Source organism: Ochotona curzoniae, unplaced genomic scaffold (genome assembly GCF_017591425.1).
Source record: "Ochotona curzoniae isolate NIBS_2020 unplaced genomic scaffold, NIBS_Ocur_1.0 contig_1274, whole genome shotgun sequence".
In the NCBI taxonomy this organism is placed as follows: domain Eukaryota; kingdom Metazoa; phylum Chordata; class Mammalia; order Lagomorpha; family Ochotonidae; genus Ochotona; species Ochotona curzoniae.
Window position 1 is genome coordinate 11,804,831 of NW_024465023.1, and position 24,481 is coordinate 11,829,311.

The 24,481-nt window shown below is 38.9% G+C and overlaps 1 protein-coding gene across 1 annotated transcript in view; it reads right to left on the minus strand.

The window, feature by feature from the left end:
- Positions 1 to 3,293: 3,293 nt before the first annotated feature.
- LOC121171313 (amine oxidase [flavin-containing] A) overlaps positions 3,294 to 24,481 on the minus strand; it is a 54,020-nt gene continuing 32,832 nt past the window's right edge. Inside the window, exons 5-15 of the mRNA XM_041002963.1 lie at positions 22,372 to 22,463; positions 19,397 to 19,538; positions 17,136 to 17,285; positions 16,664 to 16,823; positions 15,733 to 15,829; positions 11,975 to 12,028; positions 9,937 to 9,994; positions 8,550 to 8,647; positions 6,731 to 6,842; positions 5,890 to 5,952; positions 3,294 to 5,729 (exon numbers count right to left, since the gene is read on the minus strand). Of these exons, the coding sequence (XP_040858897.1) occupies positions 5,583 to 5,729; positions 5,890 to 5,952; positions 6,731 to 6,842; positions 8,550 to 8,647; positions 9,937 to 9,994; positions 11,975 to 12,028; positions 15,733 to 15,829; positions 16,664 to 16,823; positions 17,136 to 17,285; positions 19,397 to 19,538; positions 22,372 to 22,463 (1,173 nt within the window). The 3' untranslated portion in view covers positions 3,294 to 5,582. The remainder of the gene's footprint in view (positions 5,730 to 5,889; positions 5,953 to 6,730; positions 6,843 to 8,549; positions 8,648 to 9,936; positions 9,995 to 11,974; positions 12,029 to 15,732; positions 15,830 to 16,663; positions 16,824 to 17,135; positions 17,286 to 19,396; positions 19,539 to 22,371; positions 22,464 to 24,481) is intronic.

Below are 24,481 nucleotides of genomic sequence, written 5' to 3' on the forward strand. Positions count from 1 at the left end.
GAAACAGTTTTTCACTCCCCAAACGTGATGAATTACATAGGTATCTAGTGTGCCATACAACTGCCAGCCAAGTTTGTCTTCCTCCCCTCCTTCCTTTCTGGCTCTGTAGCTCATCAAGGCAGATTCTGCAAACCTCTTCTTTTCCCCAGCTCTGCACCTGCACAACCCCAGGTAGGTTTTCTCAAGTTGGTTTAAAACTGTCTTCTACCCACAGAACTCTTTGGTGCCCTTTAAGAGGCCATGCACTATTATATGTAGGCTTTTGATGTTACAGTCATCCTGCTTTCCCACACGACTTCCCTACCATAGGAAAGCAATCCATGCCTCTCAATGTCCTTTAACCTTTCTTTCTGCTGGATGGACAACAGAGACTGAGGAAGCTGAGAGTGCAAACATCTTTCCAAGAGGCTGGGGCAGAGGAAGAGCTTTGAATATAATATACTAAATTGTTTGATCCATGTCAAGACTGAAAAGAAAGCACACTTGGAGGAATCATTTTCCCAAGAAGGCAATATCCGAATACTTTAGGATTTCCATTGGACGGAAACAATAATGTTTGGCCAGAAGATGGCACTCTTTTAAAATAAATTCTCCAGTGCAGCGAACTGGGAGAAAGTGAATCACAGTTGATAAAGATCTACAAGTGAAAGGACTGGGTAGACAGTGACAGAAAGACCCATGGGATACAGTATTGCCAGTGGGGCCTAATGTTTAGCACTTAATTGATGTCGTCTGTTGTCGTTTATCACTATTCCAGGCGATCCTTTTCCTTTTTACTTTCTTACTCTCTCCTATGCCGGGTCCTTACTGTCTGCCCAAACAGACATGTTTATTGGGGGTTTGAGAACACATCCACTAAACTGCCCATGAATCTCATTTCAGCTGTATGTATGCTGTGCTTTTCTGTAATGTAATTTCTGACCAAAGCCTCAGTTCATGAATTGCTTGGCATCTGTGCTCAAGTATGTTCCTTCAAGTGGACTCCTATCTAGCTCATAATCAGTGCCTAATAAGGCAATAATTTTCAAACAATGCAAACAGTGCACTCTTTGCATCTGTTCTAAAAGGATGATGGGTAATAGCTAGTACTTGTTTAGTTGCTTGCTTCATGAAGCCCTTACCTGCATTATCTCACTTTTTTTATCAACTCTATAAGGCAGATGATTTAACTCACAGCTTTCTAGGGACATGTGAGCAATAGATGACGCAAGATTTTTTTGAGGGGGGTGGCTCTAATTCACCCTGGTCATACCAATCCATCAAGATTATCATTTGGGGGTCTTGCGCAGTGGCCTAGTGGCTAAAGTCCTCACCTTGAACGTGCCAGCATCCCACTAGGCGCCGGTTCTAATCCAGGAAGCTCCACTTCCCATCCAGCTCCCTGCCAGTGGCCTCGGAAACTAGTCAAAAATGGCCCAAAGCCTTGGGACCCTGCACCAATGTGGAGTTTCAGATTGGCTCAGTTCTGGCTGTTGCAGTCACTTGGGGAGTGAATCACCGGACAGAAGAACTTCTCTCTGTCTCTCCTCCTCTCTGTATATCTGCCTTTCCAATGAAACAAATAAATCTTTTTAAAGAAAGATTGTCATTTGGTGTGCTAACTCATGGTATTTCAAGCATCCCATATTGTCTTTTCCTTTCCTCCACCCCACTACATCTCATCTGCGGATCTCAGTGGTTTGTGGAAAAATATCCAAGGACCATAAATAGGATAACCTGGTTCCCCCTGAGGTGTGAGGCTTTTTTTTTTAATTGGCATCATTATTTTTCATGATACAGTTCTGTAGGTAAAAGCTGCCATGGCTGAGGGAAGCATTATTTCTTAATGAATAGTTCTGGTCTAAGAGGGCTTTTTTCTATCCTTGTTTTCTATCTTTTTGCCCTTGTGGACTTATATTACCTGCTTCATGTAGTTTTACAACAGTTGTCAGTATTGATACTAATTTCTCAGAAAATAAAAGGCATCCAAAAAGAATTTGTCATTTAATTGCTACAAAAGCAAGCTTTGCATTTATCAGAGACTTGAGGACAATTTGGACATGTGAGCCAACCTAAGCCAAGTGTGTTTTGATTGGTCAGCAGCCTTTCAAAGGAATTTCAATATAAGTGTTCTTCAGAAGAGTACATCGTTCCTTCCTAGGTCAGCTGTGGTCTTCCCTAGTCTCTAGTGGCTCATGCCTGCTGCCACTCATTTTTAGCTAATTGAATCCTGAAGACATTTTGGACTCGTGTTTGTGAATGCATTTTTCCTTTTGAGATTTCTGTAAGTAATCTGTAGCTGGGGCTCATTTGTTAAGACAGGTATTGAATCACTTCCAGTGTTCCTCCCAACTCTGATTTTTTTTATGCCATGTAAAATACGGTATAAAATATGGTACAGAAATAAAACCTTCTAAATTAAGAAGCTGACTTATCTAAAGGGGTAGGTTCTCAGAGATAGCTTCATTATATCCATAAAAGCAAAACTAAAACCAATGTTATCTCATATGTGACAAGGTAATTTTCTATTTTGTGTGAAGGATAGAGAGGAAACAGGCAAAATACTACAGTTCTCAGCTGCAAGGAGTAAATGTTAATCTCAATTTACAGCAGAAATTGCTCTTGGACCTCCCTTTCCCAAGGACCATCCTCACAGATGATATGTGATGAAGGGACACAAAGGCCACCTCCTTCCCTCACAGGGCCTTCCGCACTCCTCATTAGGATCTGCTGAGGCCTCTCTAGCAGCTGCATATAGCAGCTGATCTTCCCCCCACCCCATCCGCATCCTGTTTGGCTCTCTTAGGTGTATTTCCTGAGAGTTTTCTCCAATAAGCTTTCTGCCTCAACTCTGCATCGCAGAGTCTGTTTCCAGAGAAACCAGAAAGAAAGAATGGGCCAAGAAAGAGAAAGGTTGCATGTCTTGCCTCTGCCTTATCAATAGGCAGAAAAAAAATCCCTGACAATTTAATGCATAAAGCACATAATGCAACCAAGGAAAGAACCCTTAGAAATCATCTCAGATGGGGAGATTAAGACAGAGAACCCAACTGAAACACTCAAGGCATCAGGAACTAATTGGGTGAGAAATCTTGAATCAGAATCCACCTCTTTAGTCCAGTTAGGCAAAGCACAGTATTGTAGAATTCATTCAGTTTCCAGGAAAGTTCATCAATACATGAGAGTCAAATTCACCTCTGCAAATTGGAAGTCAATACCAACACGGTTTTTAATAAGCCTCATGTGGTGATCTGCTATAAGCCACTGGACCTTCCCAATGCAACCATCATCTGTAGAGAAAAGCCGGGTCTGAATCAGGAGTGGTAGTGTACTTTATTAACAAACAAAAGAGTACCACACAAGCAAATTGCACTTCAATGACAAAACACACATATAGGCATAGTCCCACATGTAGCACGGGGGGGTAAATTTTAGACATGGAACAGTAGGTACCAAGTTCATAAACAAAACAGGGTTTACAATCCTTCAACATATTCTTCTTCAGTGGAGTATAAGATCTTATTTAGCAGTCAATTGTGACAAACATGAAATTTCCAAATCCAATTCTCAACCTAACTCTAGAATGAAGCCAACTTCAGCTTTCAGAACTGTGAGGGGCATGCCTTACAGGGCAATACCCTATCAGCCATCTTAAACTGTTGTTTGTCTCTTGGTTTGGAGAAAATACCAATGTTATCTTCATGATGGATGACCTCACATATGGTGGGAGTTCCTAGGTCCAATTTCACGTCTAGGCATATCTGGACTGGCAATCATTTTAAGACCCAAATCTAGAGCTTAACAGGACTGGCTAAAATAGGATCAATCAACTGGCTTTCTAAAAAGTGGAGAAGAATGTAAATGGTACACTCAAGAGTTCTTCAACATGCAAGACTTTAATGTTATCTATTTGATTACTGTTAAAACTGTTGCTAGTTCAGAAGTTTAAGTCAGCAATTCCCAAAAGGTGTGTCAGGACTAGGTTAACCATTAAGTGAACAGAAAAACTGCTTGAGATTTGAGGTGAGATTTCTCAAAGCAGTTTGATATAATGTGCAGTAATGCTTGATGGTACTGGAACATATCCAAGATGTTGTCGAAACTCCTAAGTTAGCTAAAATGCTTTTGAATCACAAGATAAAGAGTGGCAGAAAAAATCCAGCTCTTTGCTCTTAGGATAAAAAAACCTTTGGAGGACCTTGAATCTTCATACCAGGGTCCAGAGACTACGTTTATATTTCTGATAAGGTTAATAGAGTAATAAACTTGGTACGGCTGGTTTCTTTTGGCACTCTTTAACTCTCCTTAAATAAAAAATATATTTGTAGTTTTTAAAAAGAAAGCTTTTATAATTGAAATATTTGGCAGGAGCTTTAAAAAAATCTGGCAGTTTTAAAAATGGCCAAGGTAAGTGGTGGGCACCAGTCTGAGCCCACTTTATAAGAGAACTCAGTTTTCAGATATAAAATCAGTCAATTTTGTTTCTGTTACAAAATTTAGAAATGAGGTTATCATATAGAGCCCTAATTTCCTTTCTTTGTTGACAGTTTCAACAAGTAATAATCAGAAATTTATCATACATATTTCAGCATAAATTGGCATGCAAATACTTATGCAAAATAGCTACATTTAAGATATATGAGTTAAAAGATACACTTCTAAGGTTATAAGAATAAAGAAAAATATATGCCTCTAAGAGCCTTCAGATATGTGGGGGCTACCTGAAAAAAAAAATGCAACAAAGCTTTCCTGAAATCTTTATGGAATGAAATCACTGACTGTCCAGCCACCTTCCACGCAGAAAAGATGCCCACTGGAACTGGGCTCATAGGGAACTAGTCAGGGAGGCCTCATCAGGGACAGTCCTGCTGTTCTCTTCTGCTGCTCATTTGAGGAGGTGCACACAAGTCCCAACAAATCCATTTCAGCATTCTAACTCAGTAAGTGCTCATCTCGGGAAGAAGTGAAGGAGCAAAACATGCTGGAGTGCTGAACCTAGGTAGCTAAGTCATAGGAATCTGCTTAGGGGATTCCTGTGAATTAGACAAGCAGCCCACAAGATGCCCCCACCCTAAACCAAGAGTCCACACGTCCCACTCCACTGTGTCTCATTTAGCATTTGCTGATCCAATGTAGGAAGTGCTCACCTCAGGAAGCTAAGAAGCCTCTGGGCTCTGCACTAACACATCACAATTGTTTAAGTGGAAAAGTTCAGCCACAGGCTGGATCTTAACCTATTGCATACTGACAAAAATTTGAACTCATTACTTTTGAAATTATCAGATACTTCGCTTTAAAGAAAGAAAAACAAGGACACAAAAATTGTTTCTGAGGAGCACTTCAACTTTAACGTTTTGAAATTAAGAGGCAATCACAAGATTTTATCAACACGAGCTAGTCTACATAAACAAAGTAGTATAGAATGTTACTAAAATGAATTGATTGGTTCTTTGGGTGGGTTTTATATTAGCACAGACTAAAACTACATTGCAAATGGTTAAATCAAGTGCACTTAAAACTGGCCCGATACACAGCTTACAAATGGCCAACTTTTTTTTTATAGGTTTGGGGTAGGACTAAGTAGAATGCATGAGGCTGAAACTTTAGGGACGTGGCAGCAGCTTCAACTTGTACAGGATAAAACACAGAGCAGTTACTGATGTAGACACCCCGATAATCTTCATGAGGCCAGGAACAGATGGCAGATTTCTTTCCAGGAAGGTAGGTGTGATTTCCAATGATGGAACATCCTAGATGAGTGAACAGAGATCATTAGCAGAAAATCCTTGTACTTCCCAGGAGGAACAAAAGATATGTGTAAAATCAGTGCATGGGTATGCCCTAGACAGACACATTTTTAATAAACCAGGGGCCAGAAGAAGAGAGATATGAGTTTTATGGTAAACTCACCTCTGACTCTGGTTCTGGAACCCATATGTCTTTCTTGGCCACTTTCCCCAGGGCATTCAAAATCTGAAAAGAAAAAGTGACCTTAACGTTACAAAATAAAGTTGTAAAGATTCAATAGAGCCAAAGCCCTGCAGGCCATGGATGATACCAACGCAGAGAGAGAAGCAGAGAAGTAGACATACATATTCTATCAGTGTGAAGAACTAAACAAATAAGTGGATAAAGAAAATGTGGTAATGTGTATATAATAGGATACTTTCAGGCATCCAAAGGGATGAAATACTGTCATTTGTGGCAGCATGGATAAGTCTGAAGAATGCTATGTGAAGTGAAATACGCCAGTTATATAAAGACAAATACCATATGTCCTTCCTTATATGCTGGAACTAAAAAGTTGATGTCATAGAAGTTAAGGGTAGAAAAGGCCACCAAAGCCAGGGAAGGGTAGAAAGTGAGGGGATTTGAGAGGATGGGTAATGGCTACCAAATACAGTTAGATGCAAGGAATAAGTTCTAGTGTTCGACAGTGGTGCATGGTGACTACAGTTAACAATAATTTGTTGTATGTTTCAGGATAACAAGATGAGGATATTTTCAAAGTTCTCAAAGAGGTGATAAGTGTTTCAGGTAATGGAAATGCCACATTGCTTAAAGTATTGAAGTATCACCTGGTACTCTACAAATATGTACAATTTTTATGTGTCAGTTTTTTTAGAAAGCAAAGATTCAGCTTCACATATGTCATCAATGCATCATACAAAGGAAAAGAAGAGCCAGAAATATCAGATGGCAAGAACACTGCTCTGCCTGAGGAGGGCAAGTGCCCAGCTTCCTCCCTTACCTCTCGAGCAGCCCTTTCCCCGGCCTCCACTGCGCCTTCCATGTAACCGCTCCATTGGGTGGCTGTTTCTGTACCAGCAAAGTAAATCCTGCCCACAGGCTGACGAATCACCCTTCAAGGAACAAAAAGCCACACAGAGTTACTCGGGAAGGCTCTGAAGGAAAATGAGCAAATTGCTGCCCTCATTTTATTTCACTGAAGATAGGAAAACTCTAATTGTGGGGAAAAAAAAAAAACCAGCCAGGGTGACACCACCCCAGGTGACAGGCTGCTCTTTGTTTCATGGTGGCCTGCACACAAGGATCTAGACAAGCCAGGGAGGACAGGGCTGTCAGGTCATTCATTACCAAAAGCAATGCTGACCTTTTCCAAGTCAGCTAGAGTTGGAATTGAGAACATGCATCCAATCCACAATCAGTCACGCTTGATGTATGCCCTGTTTGCGGTCCATTTTACTGGCATACATTGTCTTTCTGAGCTCTCACAGCGTTACAGAGCCCAGCCAGTCTTGTGGGCACTTTCAGTGTCTCAGGAGGAAATACAGTGGTGTGTGCTTAGATAGGAATACTCATGGTCATTTCTGGCAAGGGGAGACTGGAAGGATTACGTAGATGTGCCCCCTTGAAAGACAGCCTTTATATAGCTGATTTCTATTGATTTTCTAGGGACTGCCTAGAGGCCAAGGAAATGGGTCTCCCCTTTCAAACAGGGCTTGCCAATGAGAAAAGAGGAAGGGTTGGGCCAAATGGACAACTCTTCCTTCCATCTATTTGGGTGTGGACTACTATTACATCTGCAGGCACCATCATGAACTCTCCCAAACTGCACCCTACGCCCCCACCCCAAAGGCCTTCACTGAAGCCCACTGGTATTTCTTTTTCTAATTTAGGACCACTGGAATTCATTAATTCCTAATCCTACTTCTATTTTCTTTCTCCTTTGACTCCAGAACTAATCCAGTTCATCAATCCTGCTCACTAACAAAGAATATTTGATTCGATTAAGTGGGGGGGGGGGGGAAGACAAGTAAAATTCTCCTGAAGGAAAGAGCTAATAAACAACTCTTCCTTCTTGGTGAACAAATGTGACTTTGCATTAATTTCCTAGCTCTGTCCCTTGGAAAGCAGATGTAGGTGTAATTCTACATATGTGACCAGACAACACTGCTTATGCTAAAAATGCCTCTTTCCACTCCTACCTTGATAAACGGCATTGAGGCTTGGAAAACTGCCAAAGATTCCTTCTAGGAGGCTATCCCTTTGGGCTTTCCTGGCTACTGTATTCCTGTAACTGAACAATTGATCCTGGACACTATGCCTATAATGCAAAATATCTCCAGCTTCTAAAGTTAAGGTGAACTTCTATAGTCCTCCAACCCAGGTTCTCACACTTTAACTGCACACAGTAAGAACTGCTCCCTCTGAAGAACTGATGCTGTGTTGGAAACATGGCTGCACTGGATGAACACACCCAATGTCCCTTTGTGTAGACTAGTGCCAAGGAGTCCAGCATAAACTATGTGACACTATATGTTGATCTGAGCTCCGGAAGGCCCCTTGGCAGGCACTGCATCTTCCCTCACTCCCACAAGCACTGCCAACATCTTAAGTCCCCTGTCCCTACCTCAGTGCTTTCCTATTGCTCTATGTGCCAGCAGCCATAGTTCCATTTAATAGCTTCCTTATTTTCCTATGGACATCTAGAATTATGCAAATTGACTATCTAGAATATTAGCAATAGGAATGCTCATTCTATTTCCAGACTTCCCACTAAACTTTGTACATGTCTTGTATTAGTTGGTATGGTGCTTAGGTAGTACCTTCCGTATTGACTCATGATGCCAGGTGGGAAATAGGCTGTGTAGCAGCCTCCGGAGTACTGTTCTTCACACCAGTTCTTCTCTTCATAATGCACCGGCTGCAGTTTAGTGGAGAAACAATTGTAAAGTGAAAACAAAGCAGAAATGCTGCCAGACAACAACAAAACCACTTGTGTGTTTTACTTCATTAAAATTTTTATATTAAAGAAAGATGACCCCGCTGTTCTAACTTATTAAAAGGGAAATATCAGGCCCAGCATTATAATACAATGGTTAATACTGCTTGGGACGCCTGTATCCCATATCAAAGTCCCAGGTTTTGAATCATGGCTCTATTTCTGGCTCTGGAAGGCAATGGTGACAACTCAAGTACCCAGGACCCTGTAAACTGAGTGGGAGACCTCGATGGTGTCAGCATGGCTCCACCCTAGGTGTTGAAAGCATTTGGGGAATAAATTAGAGGATGAGAAATCTTTTTCTCTGTATCCTTCAAATAAAAAAGACCTTTTACAAACAGAGGAAAATATGATAGCAACAAAATATATACACTTTGATTTTCCCAATATCTTGATTAGAGTTAAAGTTTTTAGACCAAAGTCCACAGAAAACCCCACAATAAATCAGCTTATAGGATGGTCTGCTTGAAGCTTTTCTAACTCCTTCTCTAACATGAATGATGGGAATACTGCTTTGAATGGAACAGTTAAGATGAAATTGTTCCCCAAGGGACATGAGAGAATCTTCTCTGATTTTCTTAAGACTAACATTCTGAAAGTTTATTATTTGAGCAGTTCAGATATAACCTCCTAAAAGGGCCTCCAGGTATTGGCAAGTTCTTCAGAAACAATTTCATTCTCCTAATCACTTTTGGTGGTGAACTGAAAGCTGAATGTCCTAAATGACCTGTGAATTGAGTCTATACATGGGAAAATAAATTAGTATGACTTGGAACTTGCGCAGATAGTCCAGGGTTAGTGAATCTTGTCATGTAAATACCACTGTTCCTTCACGAACAAATGATGACATACATGTGGGGTTTTGTTTTGCAGCAGGCAGTTGACACTAACAACAGGATAGGACCTGTGTCCTGGGAACCACTTTCACCCACCCTTGACATAATAATTGTGTCTCCTGGCTCTGATCATAATTGGCTGCCAGTTATTCAGTGAGTACCTAAACAGTCTAAGGAGCTGCTATGTCAGAAACTCCATGCACCTGACACCAACTTTTAATGGCCTTTTGTGCTTGTTGAAGTTAATCTTCCAAGTTAAGCATAACCCTTTATACACTCTTCGTAAGACTGTCAGGAAAGCAGAATCTGATTTGCTTTGCCACTTAGAATAAACAGAGCTGAACATGCTAGGAATTTATGCCAGGGATTTCTTACATGTAAAGCTTCTTCTGATCCCAGCACTTTGGCATATAGCTCACAAATTTTCCTCTTCCTATAAAACAAGAACCAAAAATGTTATGGAAGTATTATGCTGATGGATATAAAATATATATATTTACAGAGAGAGAGTCAGTTCTAGGGCTCTTGCCAGTAAATCAAATGGAGTACAGAAAAAAATCAAATCAATGGCTTTATGTACTGACACAAAATGAAAAAGCTCAATAATGAATCTCTGTATTCATTCAATTTTCTAAGCCTCAGCATAGCCATTTGATTGCAAGATTGAAGAAAATTCACTTTCTTTTAACATTTTTTGCCTTCCATATCTAATTCTGCATCAATTTGAGTTGGAAATAGATAAAATAATTATTAATTAAATTTAGTTCAGTCTTAGGAACTGTTTCTGTATCATTTTTCTGGAACTCTATAATGAATCTTTTTATATCCATATAGTACATTTGATAATGTCTTGCAACTTATCCTGTATCTCTTTCAAATAGCTACAAACCTACAAAGCTGATTTAATCTTTTGAATGTCACGTAAGAGATAGTTTAAATGTATAAAACTGCTCCAAACTCTGTTAAAGTTTAACAAGTAATATTTCTTTTAAAAAATATAGCAAATGTAATACAAATCTGTTTAAGACAAGCATAAAAAGCAAATGGCCACAAACATACAGGAGTTGGGGTGGGAGAGTAGAAATCATGCTTACTGATAATAAAAGAAATAGAAGTACATACAGGAAATTTTATGTCATCAATTACATTAGAAATTATTTTTTAAATATTTCCCTATTTTTTCTGAATACTGTGCGACAAAATATAATCAGAGAAATGGGTCTAAATCTTTAATTTACATAATTTGTATAGCTTTCAGAACTTCTATAACATGGGTATAAAGTCTAAAAGAAGAGGTAGAATTAGAAACATGGGTTATTGCTACTATTTTCTCATGGAAGGTTTTAGGGAGAGACATATGCAACTCTTGAGACCATGTCACATAGCATCAGGTAGATGTTTAAATTCCTGTTCAAACCACACATCAAAAAAATCATAAATAAAACGGGCAGGCATTCAGCTCAGCTATTAAGCAGCCAGCTGCAATGCCTGCCTCCCATACAGGAATGTCTGGCTTTGAGTCCTGACTTGATTCCCAGTTCCAGGTTCCTGCTAATATACATCATGATAGCACAAGTAGCTGGGTTTCTTTATGGGTGATAGCTCAAGTACTTGGGCCTTTACCACCCATGTGGGAGATGTGGGCTGAATTCCTGTTTTTGTTTGTTTGTTTTTGTGTGTGTTTTTTTCCTAGTCCAGCAAGAGATATAATGGATATTTATGGAGTGAATCAGCAGATGTGAGAGCTGTCTCTGTGACTTGCTCTCTCTATATCTCTAACTTTTCAAATTAAATCGATAAATACATACAATTTTTAAAAGAAAGAAACATCCACTATGGAGTTTCGATACAATTAGTCCTGGAAAATCTCTGTTTTTGTCAATAACATATTCAGTAAGGGTCTTGCTTTCTCAGATATTTTGAGACATTTAGCCACCATGTACAATCATAACCAAATGTCTACCTCCAGGCTGCTATTTATTGTATTATTAATAAGAAGAGCAAGCAGGAAATCCAAAAGAAAATGTCAAGCTTAGTGGGTATAATGAAAAAACTATATGTAATATGCTATTTCTGGTTTCTATAGTTGGAAAAGTACATGTCCCTTCCAAAATTCTTATGCTGGAACTTAAGAAGAAATATAATGGCTTAATGAGACAAGGCCTTTTAGGAAGTGATCAAGTCACAAAGATTTCCCCCATTCAGCTTATCTTTTCTATTGTTTTTCTCTATTCCTCTTACAGATAAAGTCTACCTTTCAACTACTATAAATGAATACTAATATGTAAACTCATTGTGGGGTTTTGAGAGTATCTGTAAAGTATTTTTTCCCGATGGTATTCTATTGTTGTCAGTGAGACAAACAAAATATGAAACTGACCTTTCATCTCTTTTTCAAATGATACAGTCTTACCTGATTTCTTTATGAAGCTTGGCAAGCCGATCAGCTTTACGGGCAAGAATGAAGCTAGAGAGAGAGGTTACATTTGAATGATTAGGTCACTACCCTTCTTTTGAAATTGTTTATATCTCTATGCACTCAGAATTAAAGAACTCTCCTAGACCTCGTCCTCTCTCAGAGGAAATGTCATGTGGCCTTTTGTTGTCTGCTGTGTCCAAAATCTCTGGTAGACTGTGGGCTCCTAAATGACAGGTTATCTCCACCTCAATATTTGATGCTCAACCCATAACAGTTTTGGGCACACAATGTGCTGGCTGAATTAATAATGTTGTGCTACATGAAGACTTATTTGCTGCCAAATTCTTGATCAAAGCTGGGAAAACACATAGAAGTATATGTATGCAGTCAATGTCATGGCTGGGTCCTCATGTCTCTCTGTAGGACCGTTAACTCACTTAACAGAGACCTGCTTGGCTCCAGCTCTTAACCTTTCCAGAGGCAACTGATATCCAGTGACCTTGGGTCAGTTTAGGACAAATCTGAGACCCAGGGTTTCCCATAGGCTGAGGCCTTTGCTGGGACCACATTAAAGCTGAACTTCTCCCTCTGTCTAGTCCTGATTCCTTCTGCTGCCATAGGTAACAATCCCCAGTCCACTTCCCAGTAAACCTCTTGCTCTCAAGTCTTCATCTCCAAGGCAGTTTCCTGGGAAAATGATCTAGCATAGTCCCTACATAAAGTATCTCTATTAAAAACTCAGTCATAATCTGTCTGCTTCCCTTTAATCAAATAGATTCTATTTATTATACTGGCATTACTAATTGCCTACATATTTTAAAGAATTGAGTTGTGACATAAATTCCTTAGTTATACTATTATTAGAAAGCTTTCAAAAATCCAAATGAGCTAAAGGACAATGAACTTATTTATCCAACAGAAAATAGTTTTAAAACTGTATTTCTTTTGTTCTAGATCCAAAAGACAAATAGATCAGGGCTAAAAATGCAAGGGCTGGAAGCAGATATTTCCTCATCTCTCCACCCTGAAATTAAACTGTTCCTCAATTTGATTGACAATGCTTTTAGAACTGTTATTTAAGACCATCCTGGGAAACAGAGACACAAAATGTGTTAACCCCAAAAATAGCTATCTCAAAAGGATCTACGGAATATTTAAGAAATCCAAACAACTTAACATTATGGAATAATCATAATTTGATTGATTTAACACTTCAAGTCATGGCTTGCTATGAGTGATTTCAAATTTCAGGTATATACAAGAATCACTCAATATAGATGTATGTAGTATTTAAAAGATAACAACTAGTATTTGATGAAAGGTTTAAATGATTTATATAAAAGCTTTTTAATCCTAGCTATTTTTGTAAAATTTCAAGTCATCAATTAAATAACCTCTTTGACCTCATTATAAAAACAGACGAATATCCTTTTACTTTCTTTGGTTTTTTATTGTGGAAATTTTAAGAGCTGGCTGGCTTTGTGTTGGGGATATCTCACAGCTATAAAGCACAAGGTCCTTTCCAGTTCCCAAAAGGTGCTGGTTATTACATAGCACAGGCCAATTACCACTCCTATCTGTGAGGTTCTCATGGCCAAGAGCAAACAGTAGAATGGGATCACGTCTCTACAAAGCTTTCATTATCAAGAGCAAAGAGCAGGGTAGAGGCAATTGTCTTGATAAAACTGGAGAGGTTACTCAACCAGTATGAAGGGGAAAAAAATAAACGTTTCCCTCATCCCCAATAAATCCCTCATAAATACAGGTTTCTGTAGCAAAAGACAGGTTAACAAGAGAAAGGTGGCTAAGACATGCAGTGCGTATCACTGGGGAGAAACCTGAATGAATACTAACTCAAGGCAGTGGCTTAGGAGTGTTGCCTGATATAGGACACCTAACAAAGAACCATAAATTCTAGATAAGTGATCAAAAAAAATAAAAGCAGTCCCAGGTTTCTAAAGGCAGGAAACAGTGAGAATGTAAATATCTGGAAAGGCACTGATGGAGTAAATTCTTCTCCACTTCTTTGAGCTGATAAAGGGTTGTCTCCAATAAGGGAGAATTTACATCCTACATCCTGTCTAAAGATGGGAAATGGGGGAGAAAAAGACCTTTCCTCTTTATAAATCTCTCTCTTGCTTTTAGAGGAGAAGGAAGACAGTCTCCACCCCCCTCCCCATCTTAACTAGCTTCAGCTCAGCAATCCTTATTTTGGGGAGGTAGTTCTAGTTTCCCTCAGGTACAGAGTTAAAGTTAGGAGCAATAAGTTTTGGTGATCTCCTACAAAGCAGGGTAATTAGTTGATACAAATATAGTTTATATTTCAAACTATCTAAAATGGAGGACTTTACATGTCCTCATTAAAAAGAAATGATAAATATTTGAGATGATAGGAATCCTAATCAGGCTGATTTGATCACTCTACAATGTATACGTATATTGAGATATCACATTACACTCTATATACTTTTCTTACAATTATTATTTATCAATTTCAAAGAAAACTAATGAATTAATAAATACAGGTGCCAATGCTGTGGCATAGTAAGTAAAGCCACTCCCTGTGGTGCCAGCATCCCATATGAGTGGTGGTTCAAATACAAAACAACTTATGTCCTTCCTTTCTCAATGCAGCTAGAGATAAAGGGATGTATTATTCTTATAGTCATTACTCTGTAAGCACTTGCCCTTCTCAGGGATGCTGGTACTATTTCTCATAGCTACAGTTAGTGAAATGGTCATAAAATGTCTTGCCAGAAGTCCAGTAGCTCAGCCTGCTTTCTAACTGCCTTGGGATGTTGATTTGCTCCTTTGGACCCTGTAGATTTCCTTCAATGATATGATATACATGAGCTCACCTCTCCTTCTGGCAGGAGGCATGTATTCCCAGGAGCAAACGGGGAAGATACTGGTGTCTAAAAGTCACTGGACTGCTGAGGCTGCATTCTTTTATGAAAATGTGGCAGAAAAAAATAATTTGTTTGTATTGTTTTTGACTGACTAAAGAGCATGCAGCTGGGAGGTTAGGGTGCTGCTTAGGAGGGTCTTTGTAACAGGCTTACTTCTCTCTCTGGAACCCTAGCCTTCTACAGGCAGGGGAACCATGTGTTGGGATGAAAGGAAATGGGAAGGACTCCCTCCTGTACACATAATCATCCTGCACCATTCTTGTACTTCCACAGGTGGAGGAAGTATCGTTGGTGAAAGATAACTATGGAAAATCTGACAGAAAATTCAAGCCATCCACTCAAGGCCCAGCTCTAGTTCAATCTACCCTTCCTAATTGGACAGCCATCCTTGATCCCAGTGTAACAAACTAACATTTATTCGAAGCAGATGTTTTCGATGGAGAAAAAGTTAAAGCTTTAAAGCTCAAAAACTTGAATATGATAGGTTTTATAGGGTAAGATGTTTACATTCCACAATGGGTACAGACCTGCTATCTCTAGGCAAAGCTGGCTACCATATCATCTGTGTAGCTGTTCTTTCCATTTCTACCTCAGCATATACATTTTATGGGAGGGAAAAAAATGGGCACAAGTTCAAATGGTGTTAAATTTGGAAAGATGTCCCAGTGTTCTCGTACCAAACTCAGATATTACTATAATGTTTTAATCCGTGGAAACATGATACAATTTTGTAGGGATACTTATCATTGCCCTAACTCAATTCCAAAACAATATACTTGGCCAAGGTCTACACTAACCTACCAATATAATATGGAAAATGCAAAACTCCCAGTTCTAACTTACCCCATTATGGCAGGTACCGATCCATCTGGCTTGGTGTCATCCAGGGTTATTGCAATTGGAGCATCTTCATCTTCGATGAGCATGCAACCACAGTAATCTTAACCAGGAAAAATTAATAGGAGATTGACACCAACCTCATCACAGACATTGATACACATATAAAATACATATGAATTATTTTTGTAAGAGGAAGGTAAAACTTATCTATTATTCTTTGATCTAAGCCTAGAAGCTACTTCCTGTTGAATATACACATTGGCTATACAAGGATGTCTATTTACCCCCACATATGGAAAACAATATACCTCTATCACCTTTAACACAGAGGGTTTATGACCAATACACAGCATAAACAAACAAACATGGCCCTGGATCCTAAAATATACAGGAGGAAAGCAGAGATATTATTAGAGGGAATCACCCCATCTAAAATCAGTCCTGAAGAAATGGTGAAAAGGAATACCGTATGAGCAGAAGGCTTTTCAACAGGAGCTGCCACATCCAAGAATTATATCCAGAACACCCTAACAGTAGGGATTACTGTTTGCACTTTATATTTAAAGGACCAATGCTGGTAAGCAAGTGAAACCCAGGGATATCTGACCTCAAAGCAATGATCTTTCTATAGTGTCCCTTGGCATTAATTTGCAAATGAAGAGAAAGTAGCAAGACAAAGACCAGAAGCCAGGGTAGTGGTGGCCTTACAACTGGTATGGTCTTTTCCTTTCCTCTCACTGCCAACAAGTGCCTCTGGGGTCACTTTGTGTTGCCAGAGCTGTGGTCAAGTTGGTAGAATAATATTTCTGAAACTTTCATTACCATTTAAAAACAGTAATTTTTGTTATTGTTTTTAGAGCATTTTGCTCAATATTTCTAAGAGATCACTGTTCTTTCATTTAATTCAGCTAAAATCTGAATAAGAACCACCTACCCTTCTTCTTCCAGAAGGCCTCCTTGTAATACATCATGCACTTAATGACAGCTCCCATGGGAAGACGTTGAATTAACTGGTTTCTTTCTGATGGAAGCTCCGGTTTGAAGTGAATTTTAGCAGTCAAGATTGGAGGGATGGCACTAATCACATATTTGCACTAAAACACACGTAAACAAAATATCACATTAAACATGAGCTGCAGTTCTTGCTGTCAGCATGAAACATCTTTAATATTTTGAATGACACCAAGAAATAACAACATACAAAATGAGGCCACAAAACAGACTTAGGTCAATCAATGCTAGTAATTAGGGAAACTGAGGCAGAAATATGTCAGCATTAATTATGCCACTTCTTGGATTATTTCATCAGAAACTGCAGAAGACACAAGGCCTATTTTATACATATATATATTTCCATATGTGTGTATATATATATATATATACACATTCGTATTGAAATCAGTTACCTCATAGGTTTCATGATTCACTGTCTCAACTATGATGTTGTCATTAGTTTGATCAACATAGGTGACAGGACGATTGAGTTTCACTCGGTCTCCAAGAAGTTCCATTATCTTCTCACTTATTTGGCCAGATCCACCAAGAAACTTGCGTTCCTACAAAAGTCAGTAAGAAAGGGAAAGTTTAAAAATCCAAAGGAAGGAAAATCATACTGGCACCAATTAATTAACCTCCAGAAAGTCACAAGTTACAACTTCAGCCTCTGCACACTTGACTGCTGGGAGAGCTCACAAAGACAAAAACAACATGTGTCAAGATTCTTCAATTATTCTACACACAGCTTCCAGCAGTGAAAAACTGTTATTAGTTTACAAAATCATAGAATCAGAAGAAATTTTCACCTAACATCAGTGATGCTCTGATCAAATGAAAACATTTTAGCAAGTCTTTGGACCACAAATGTCCCAAGAGTGTGATGCATAGAAGGAGCCCTGGAAAAAGGAGGGTCTCACACTTTTCCCACAGGATGTGGTTTCTAACTGTACTTGGCTGTTCCCAGTCCTAGGTTATGATTATCTAGGAAGGCAAAATGTAGGCAATGCACTTAGAGTGTCCTACCTGTCATTATCAGATGAGGTTCTCAGAATAGGAATCTTGGATCCTGAGTACCTTTATACAAAACTGTCTGGAAGTTTGACAGCAGAGGCAGAGGGACTAAGGATAAGCACCTTATTTGTGTCTTCAGTACTATGTCCACTGCCATCTGCTATGCTTACCATGGAAACTGGTCCAGCTTTATCTGAGAAGGTAAGTCCTCAGTACAGTACATTTGGTAAGAACCAGGATGATGCTTTTACCTTGCCAGAGAAGATCTTTTCAGTGGTTAGAAAAAGCACATCCCAAAATTTGAAAATTAAATACTCCAATCATAAACACACAGTGATTTTTTGCACTATCATAACTGGCTACTCCTTTAATGATACCACTAAAGCTCTTCATAAAAATATTCTGTTAGTTATTCAGATATAAATTCATAATTTGTCCAAGAAAACTAGCATCATTTGATGTGTATTCTGACTTACATTTTCTACGAGTTTCTTGAAGTTTAATATAGTGGAAAGACCATGAGTTATCTCTATCTTGTTCATGTTTACTCCTTCATGCTTAGTATTTGGTGAATTATATTACTAAAGGACAAAGTTAAGTTCTTCAACAAAGCTATTATGTTAATAGATTGACATTCATAAGCTGAATCTTACTTTCCCAAAGGTCAAGTAGAGTTTGGCTTTAAGTATTGTAGCTTCTCTGAATGTAGAATACAAATATCAAATATCAATCAAGATAACTCAGAAAGTAAAACATGGGTTAGAAGGAGTGGTGTGCAATTTCTGCCTGGTAAGTACAGACATAAAATGAAACTGCTTTACATTTGTCAAAGATAAGGATCAAATGGGCAATAATTTTGGTGTCATAGAACAGCTTAGGGATTTCCTGAGGAAAGCGATAATTCATGTGCATAGAAAGTCTTCACATTTCATACTGGCATTCAGAATTTAGGGAATCAGAGAACAGAGCATAAGTTATAAGTGAATTGCTACTGGTTAAGCTCATCTCATCTAAGCACAGCATTCTTAGAAATGTTATCCATTTACTCTGGACAAGGAGGAGCCTATAAACAAAGAATCGCAGAGTCTGAAAAATCAAGGGATTAGGATTCTGGTTTTGCCACCAGTTTGCTGTAGATCCAGTCAATGAATCGAGAGTTCCTTTGTTAATAATGGGAATGTGATGGAAGCTGGACAAATGCAAGTGGGTAGCTAAAATGAAGAATTTAAAATACAGAATTTGCTCTTGCCTACAGTAGCCATAAATTACTTTTGTGACTAGAAGGTAGAAAAATCACTTTCATTCTATCACAGTTAACCCAAAATATCTGAGAGGAACAGGCAGGTCAAAAACTTTGTTTGACTTTTCCAGTACAATGATTTTGTAAATTGAATTTATTTCATTCTAGGAATTTAGCTTCCTACATTTAGCCTATTTTTCCTATCTAAATATGTAAAGAACTTGTTTTCCAAAACCTACTAGTTCAAAAGGAAATAGCTGTTAGCTGTGAACTTTTCAAGAATGACAAAACAAATAGAAAAATTTTCAGAAAAATTTTTTAGATCATTTCATGCTGCTAATTGTTCATATTTCAAAATACTGCTATGGGTGAAAGTGAAACCACACAGGAAGTTAGAGTCTCAAAACAGACATGGCATACCTGGCCTCCGTTGGTAACTGAGAAAATCCGAGTGGTGCCACCACACTGCTTTACATACCACAAGAACCATAGGGCAGATACCTCGTGGGGCTCGGAGGTCACATTGATGTTAACAAAAAGATAGGCGAAGTGTCTGGCAGTCCTGCTCACAGAACAAGAGTGTAAGTCAGCAGTTTACATATACATGAGCCAAAGAATTATAAATTTTGAAAATATAAGGTATTTAGAAAGTAATTTCATTGCTTTTGAAAAAAAATCTCAGGGCTCATCTGAAGGAATCATTTTTTGTAGCTCTTGAGGGGTGGAACAAGGTATTCTTCTGTTTTTAAAGATTTAATTTTAAGAATTTTAAGAAATTACAGTTTAGGTCCAAATGTTTAGAATCCAGTCTGTCTAAATTGTCACTATGTTTGCCAGTAATCAAGAGGGACACTTCTCATCTGTTATAACAACCATCCTTTCTTCTCCCTCTAGCTGCTTCACCCTGCTCCCAGGTTACCATGTTCCCTCATTTTGGTTACACCAGTGGTGGATACTATTTGATCATCTTCTATTCATTCCCTCGTGAATTCTTTTCCATACTTTATAAAATAATCAATGAGGTCTAAAAGTGCAAACTCAAAAATCTCTCTGCCTAAAACCCTTCCACAGCTTAAAATGGAGAAAGGCCAAATCACAAATGCCTACAATGTATCGTGTAACACTGGCTGCTACAGAAATACTGCAACTTTCTCTAATACTGCACACTCTTGCCATTCTGTGATCCTGGCATACAGAGCACTCAGTTGCTACAGCCTATCAGTCTGTAGCAGGAATCACAGGAGGTTGGTTCAACAATCGCAGCAAACTCACAGAACTGTTTCAACAATCATTCTGCCCTAGAACATACCATTCACTCAAAGTCCCTGTGAGCCATTCCTAAAGGACACCCCTGAATACTATCCACCTTGCCAGTCTGGGCCCTATTCTTTGTGTCAAATATCATCTCCATTACAATAGTCACCTACCCTCCCAGTTCCCCTCACTTCTCCTTCCTGTACCATGTGGGTGATTTCTGAAAGATACTACTCTCTCTCAATTAGCTACCCACTCCTGCTACCCATTACCCAGGTAGGTCATTCCTGAAAGATAGCATCTTGTCAACAACACTAAGTATCTTTCTCATTGCTTGGAGATATCCCCTTACATTATAAGTTTATTTTTATTCTCCCAGAAAAAAATGAATTGTTCCTAGAAGATACAATTGCTTCCAAAACATCCACATTTCCTGATGCTCATCTGATCCTGTGGATCATTCGCAGCTCTAACTATTCCTGCCTCTTCTCAACCTGGCTCATTCATGGAAGGTACCTGTCCTCAACATCATCCATTGACTGTCTCCTCCCAGCCAAAATGGGTCATTCCTGGAAGATGACCTCAGTTTTGCCATCCTCAGTGGCTCATTCTCCAGATAGCAGTCCTTCAAACCCATTCACCCTTCCTTGTTTCATCCCAGCCCAGAAACTATTCCCACTTATCAATAATCACCTTCCTAATTCCCCCTGCAACTCTGGAATATCCTTGGAAGATACCATACCGATTAAATCAATATTTCCCTCCTCCTCCAGGTTAACTGATTTATTCTTGGAAGACACCACTCTCCAAGATACTATCCTACCAATTTCTTTTACCCACCCTTTCTCCCCTGACTGGGTGGGTCATTTCTGGATGATACCATCCCACTATATACACTTTGCCTAACTCCCCTTATCGAACTATGGTTCAATCCTGAAAGATGCCATTTCCACACATACCACTTATCTGTCTTATCAGTGCCTCTGTGGTTCATTCCACAATGCACTATGACTCAGACATCATCCCAGATTCCCTGTCTTGCATTAGCCATTCAGGTCATTCCTGGGAGATATCATTTTCTTTTCTCTAAACTACACAGTGGATTAGTTGCAAAAGATACTATTCTGCCACAGTATTTACCCTTCCTGTTTCTTCCATCATACAGGTTATTCTTAGATGATATTATTCCCCCAAAGCATTCATCCTCTGTGTCTCCCTTGACCCCTGAGGTGCATTCTTAGTTGAGGCAATAACCATAATTTCAATTTTAAAATAATGCATTATTGAATGTTTTCTTTTATCCTCAGACAAGGTAAGCTCCTCCTGTTGCAGGCACTATTCTACTGTTAGGTCATTATGTGGTCACTGTGAGTACTTCTTGCTAAAGGAATGTGAACTTCATGAAACTAGTTATAATTTCTATTTAGTTTACCACCATTCCTCAATGCCTGGTATAGTGTCTTCGCATATTAGGCCTCTAACACATATCTCAAATAATTATATAAATATTATACACACTAATACATAAGCAAGTACAGCCAGGCACTGAAAAACGGTGTTTTCGTCAATGAGGGACTATATGTATGATGATAGCCTCAAAAGAATACAACACCTAGGGATGCTATAGATGTCCTTGTTCATGTGAATTACATTCTATGATGCCTACCCAATGGCAAAAGTGCCTAGTGAAGTACATACTGTCTTGTTAAGCAAGGAGAACTATATTACTGAAATGTAAGTAATTACATTATTAGTACAGATTTGAACACATATAGTTTATATTTTCTATTTATACAGGACTAGCCATCTATGTGGACTTACTTTAAACTTTTACAAATTGCTTTTGTGGCCAATCTTTATAAAGTGTAAAACACAATTATTGGTTTTATTAAGCTCACAACACTTTTACTAAAAGAAATTCTACCTCATTTACTTATTTTTTTAGGGCACAGATTTATTTCCCATTGAAATCTGCTCTGAAATGTCTAAAGTGGTCTCAAAGTTGCTACTGACTGAAAGAATATTAGGATTCTTCTCAACAAACTTCCTGTAAATTATTAAGAAAAGCAATATGGCACAAAACATAGTAGAAAACACAGGAATGGAAGATATAAAAGCAAATTTAAAATGGTCAAGTTTACTTTGTCCAGCATATTTTATCGATAAGTTCTTTCATGGTCATCTTGTCCCACTCATCAGCATGAGGTGCTTGCCAAGGAGCATCTGCTGGAATCTGCAGTGAAAAGAGATCCCAAGTAATGGTCAGTGTCATGGCCCAGCTGAGAGGCCCACCTGAGAAACTTTGAAAACTGGTCTCCTGGTCTCCTGGTCTCTATTGGAATGTGTGACTGGCACAGAATTGTACATGGAGATCAGGGAGGAAAAGAGCTGTTTGGATTCTGTGCCTTAATGCTACTGCCAAAACAATAATATTTATAGTATTTATATTTTGCTAGCTATAATATTTATATTGATTAATGCATGATTTTGTATGTAATTGGATTATTATGACAATGATCATTATCAATGTTTACTATTATTGAGGATTAATACCCATTTGGGGATGCTAAATTACATTTCAGAGTGTGAAATTATGGAGCCTGTGGCCAAGAAAAAAAATCGTTGGGGCAGCAACTCTTTTTCTCCTTTACTAACTATAGAAGCATGAGACAATGGTAATCAACTAGCAAATGAAACTTAAAGAGTAGCAATGGAAAAATGAAGGCTCTGTGACTGTCAAACAATTCTCAATACTGGATTGTGTATTTTATATGTGTGAATTCTATTTAAAGTAACATGTATTGCTCCTATAAAATTATTTAAACTACATCTCTGTAATCTAGAGCTCACTGAGAAGGCAGTGTGTTGGTAGCCCTTGATATATATCAGTTTAATTAATTCATAAATATTTTATGATATTTTTCATGGGTACCCAGGTAAGTTTGTAAATAAAATGTTTTATACAGGAAACACAGGTACCAAAAATTAGTTTGAAAGACATATGTATGCCTTGATTCAGTTGACTCTCTCTGATTCTTAGCTGCTAAACTGGAGTATACATATATCAAAAGTCATTATTGTACACCACATATAGATATAACTTTTACTTGTCAATTATTTCTCAGTAAAGCTGGTAAAATGAAAAGGCTAGTTTAAATGGAAAAAAGTCGAGATATATAAGAAAAAAAATATGTCATTTAAATGCTCAGTTACTTAAAGGCCCACAGGCATCAGTATCAGAGAGAGGGTATTTGAATCCTGGTTTCTATACTGTGTAGTCTTAGATATAACATAACTTTTGGTCACTCATTTTCATCATTTGTCAAAAAAGAAATACTACCAGATTCCACAGTTCTTATGGGTTAGAAAAAAAATGCATCAATATACAGTGCAATGTTCCCTGTACTACTTTGGATGGATATTATACAGTTGCCATTGCATGGGGTTCCCCTGCTGGACCACCAGTCCCACTGGAGAGCACGAGTTGGGATGCGGACAGAACAGGCCAGGTAGGACTACAGTAACATCTGTTGGCCTCATGTGAGCTGGATGAGGGAAAAGTCAGGTTGTGTTGACTGTTCCTACTGGTGCATGCACAAGCCAGAGTGAGTGTGGGTTGGTTGGGCAGCATCAGTTGGCAGATGCTGGCATGGGTTGGGGGGAGAGAGGGCAGGGAATTCTGTCAAGTCAAACTACAGAACCACCTGGAGAGTGAAAAATCCAGGGGTGGAGTGGGCCCAGTAGGGAAATAGTGGGCACCTTTCTCTTGGGTTGCCACTCCAACTGGTGAGCATAAAAACCAGGACTGGGGCAGGCATGGCTAAACAGACAGTAGCACCCACCAGCATGTGTGTGGGCTTGATAATGGGGCTGGTTGTATTGAACTAGGCTTCAATGCCCATTGACATGTATAAGAAATGAATGGGATATGGGACAGACTGTACATACTGGCAAGCACGGGAACCAGGGCAGAGGGCATGATGAGGGTTATTGAGGGTCACTGTAACTAGGCTGCAGCTCCCACTGCTTTGCGTGAGGGCCAAGTGTATGTTGGGCAGAATTGGGCTGGGCTCCAGCACCCATTGGTTTGTGTAGAAGACAGGGCTGAGGGTAGAACTGACCCATCAATTGTAACCATCAATGTGTGCATAAGCTGATTGAGGCGATGGACTGTGCTGGACCCTGTACTGGCAAACACACACAATCATCAGGTCTGGAATCACCTCAGATGAAATTTCTATGGGGATCCCT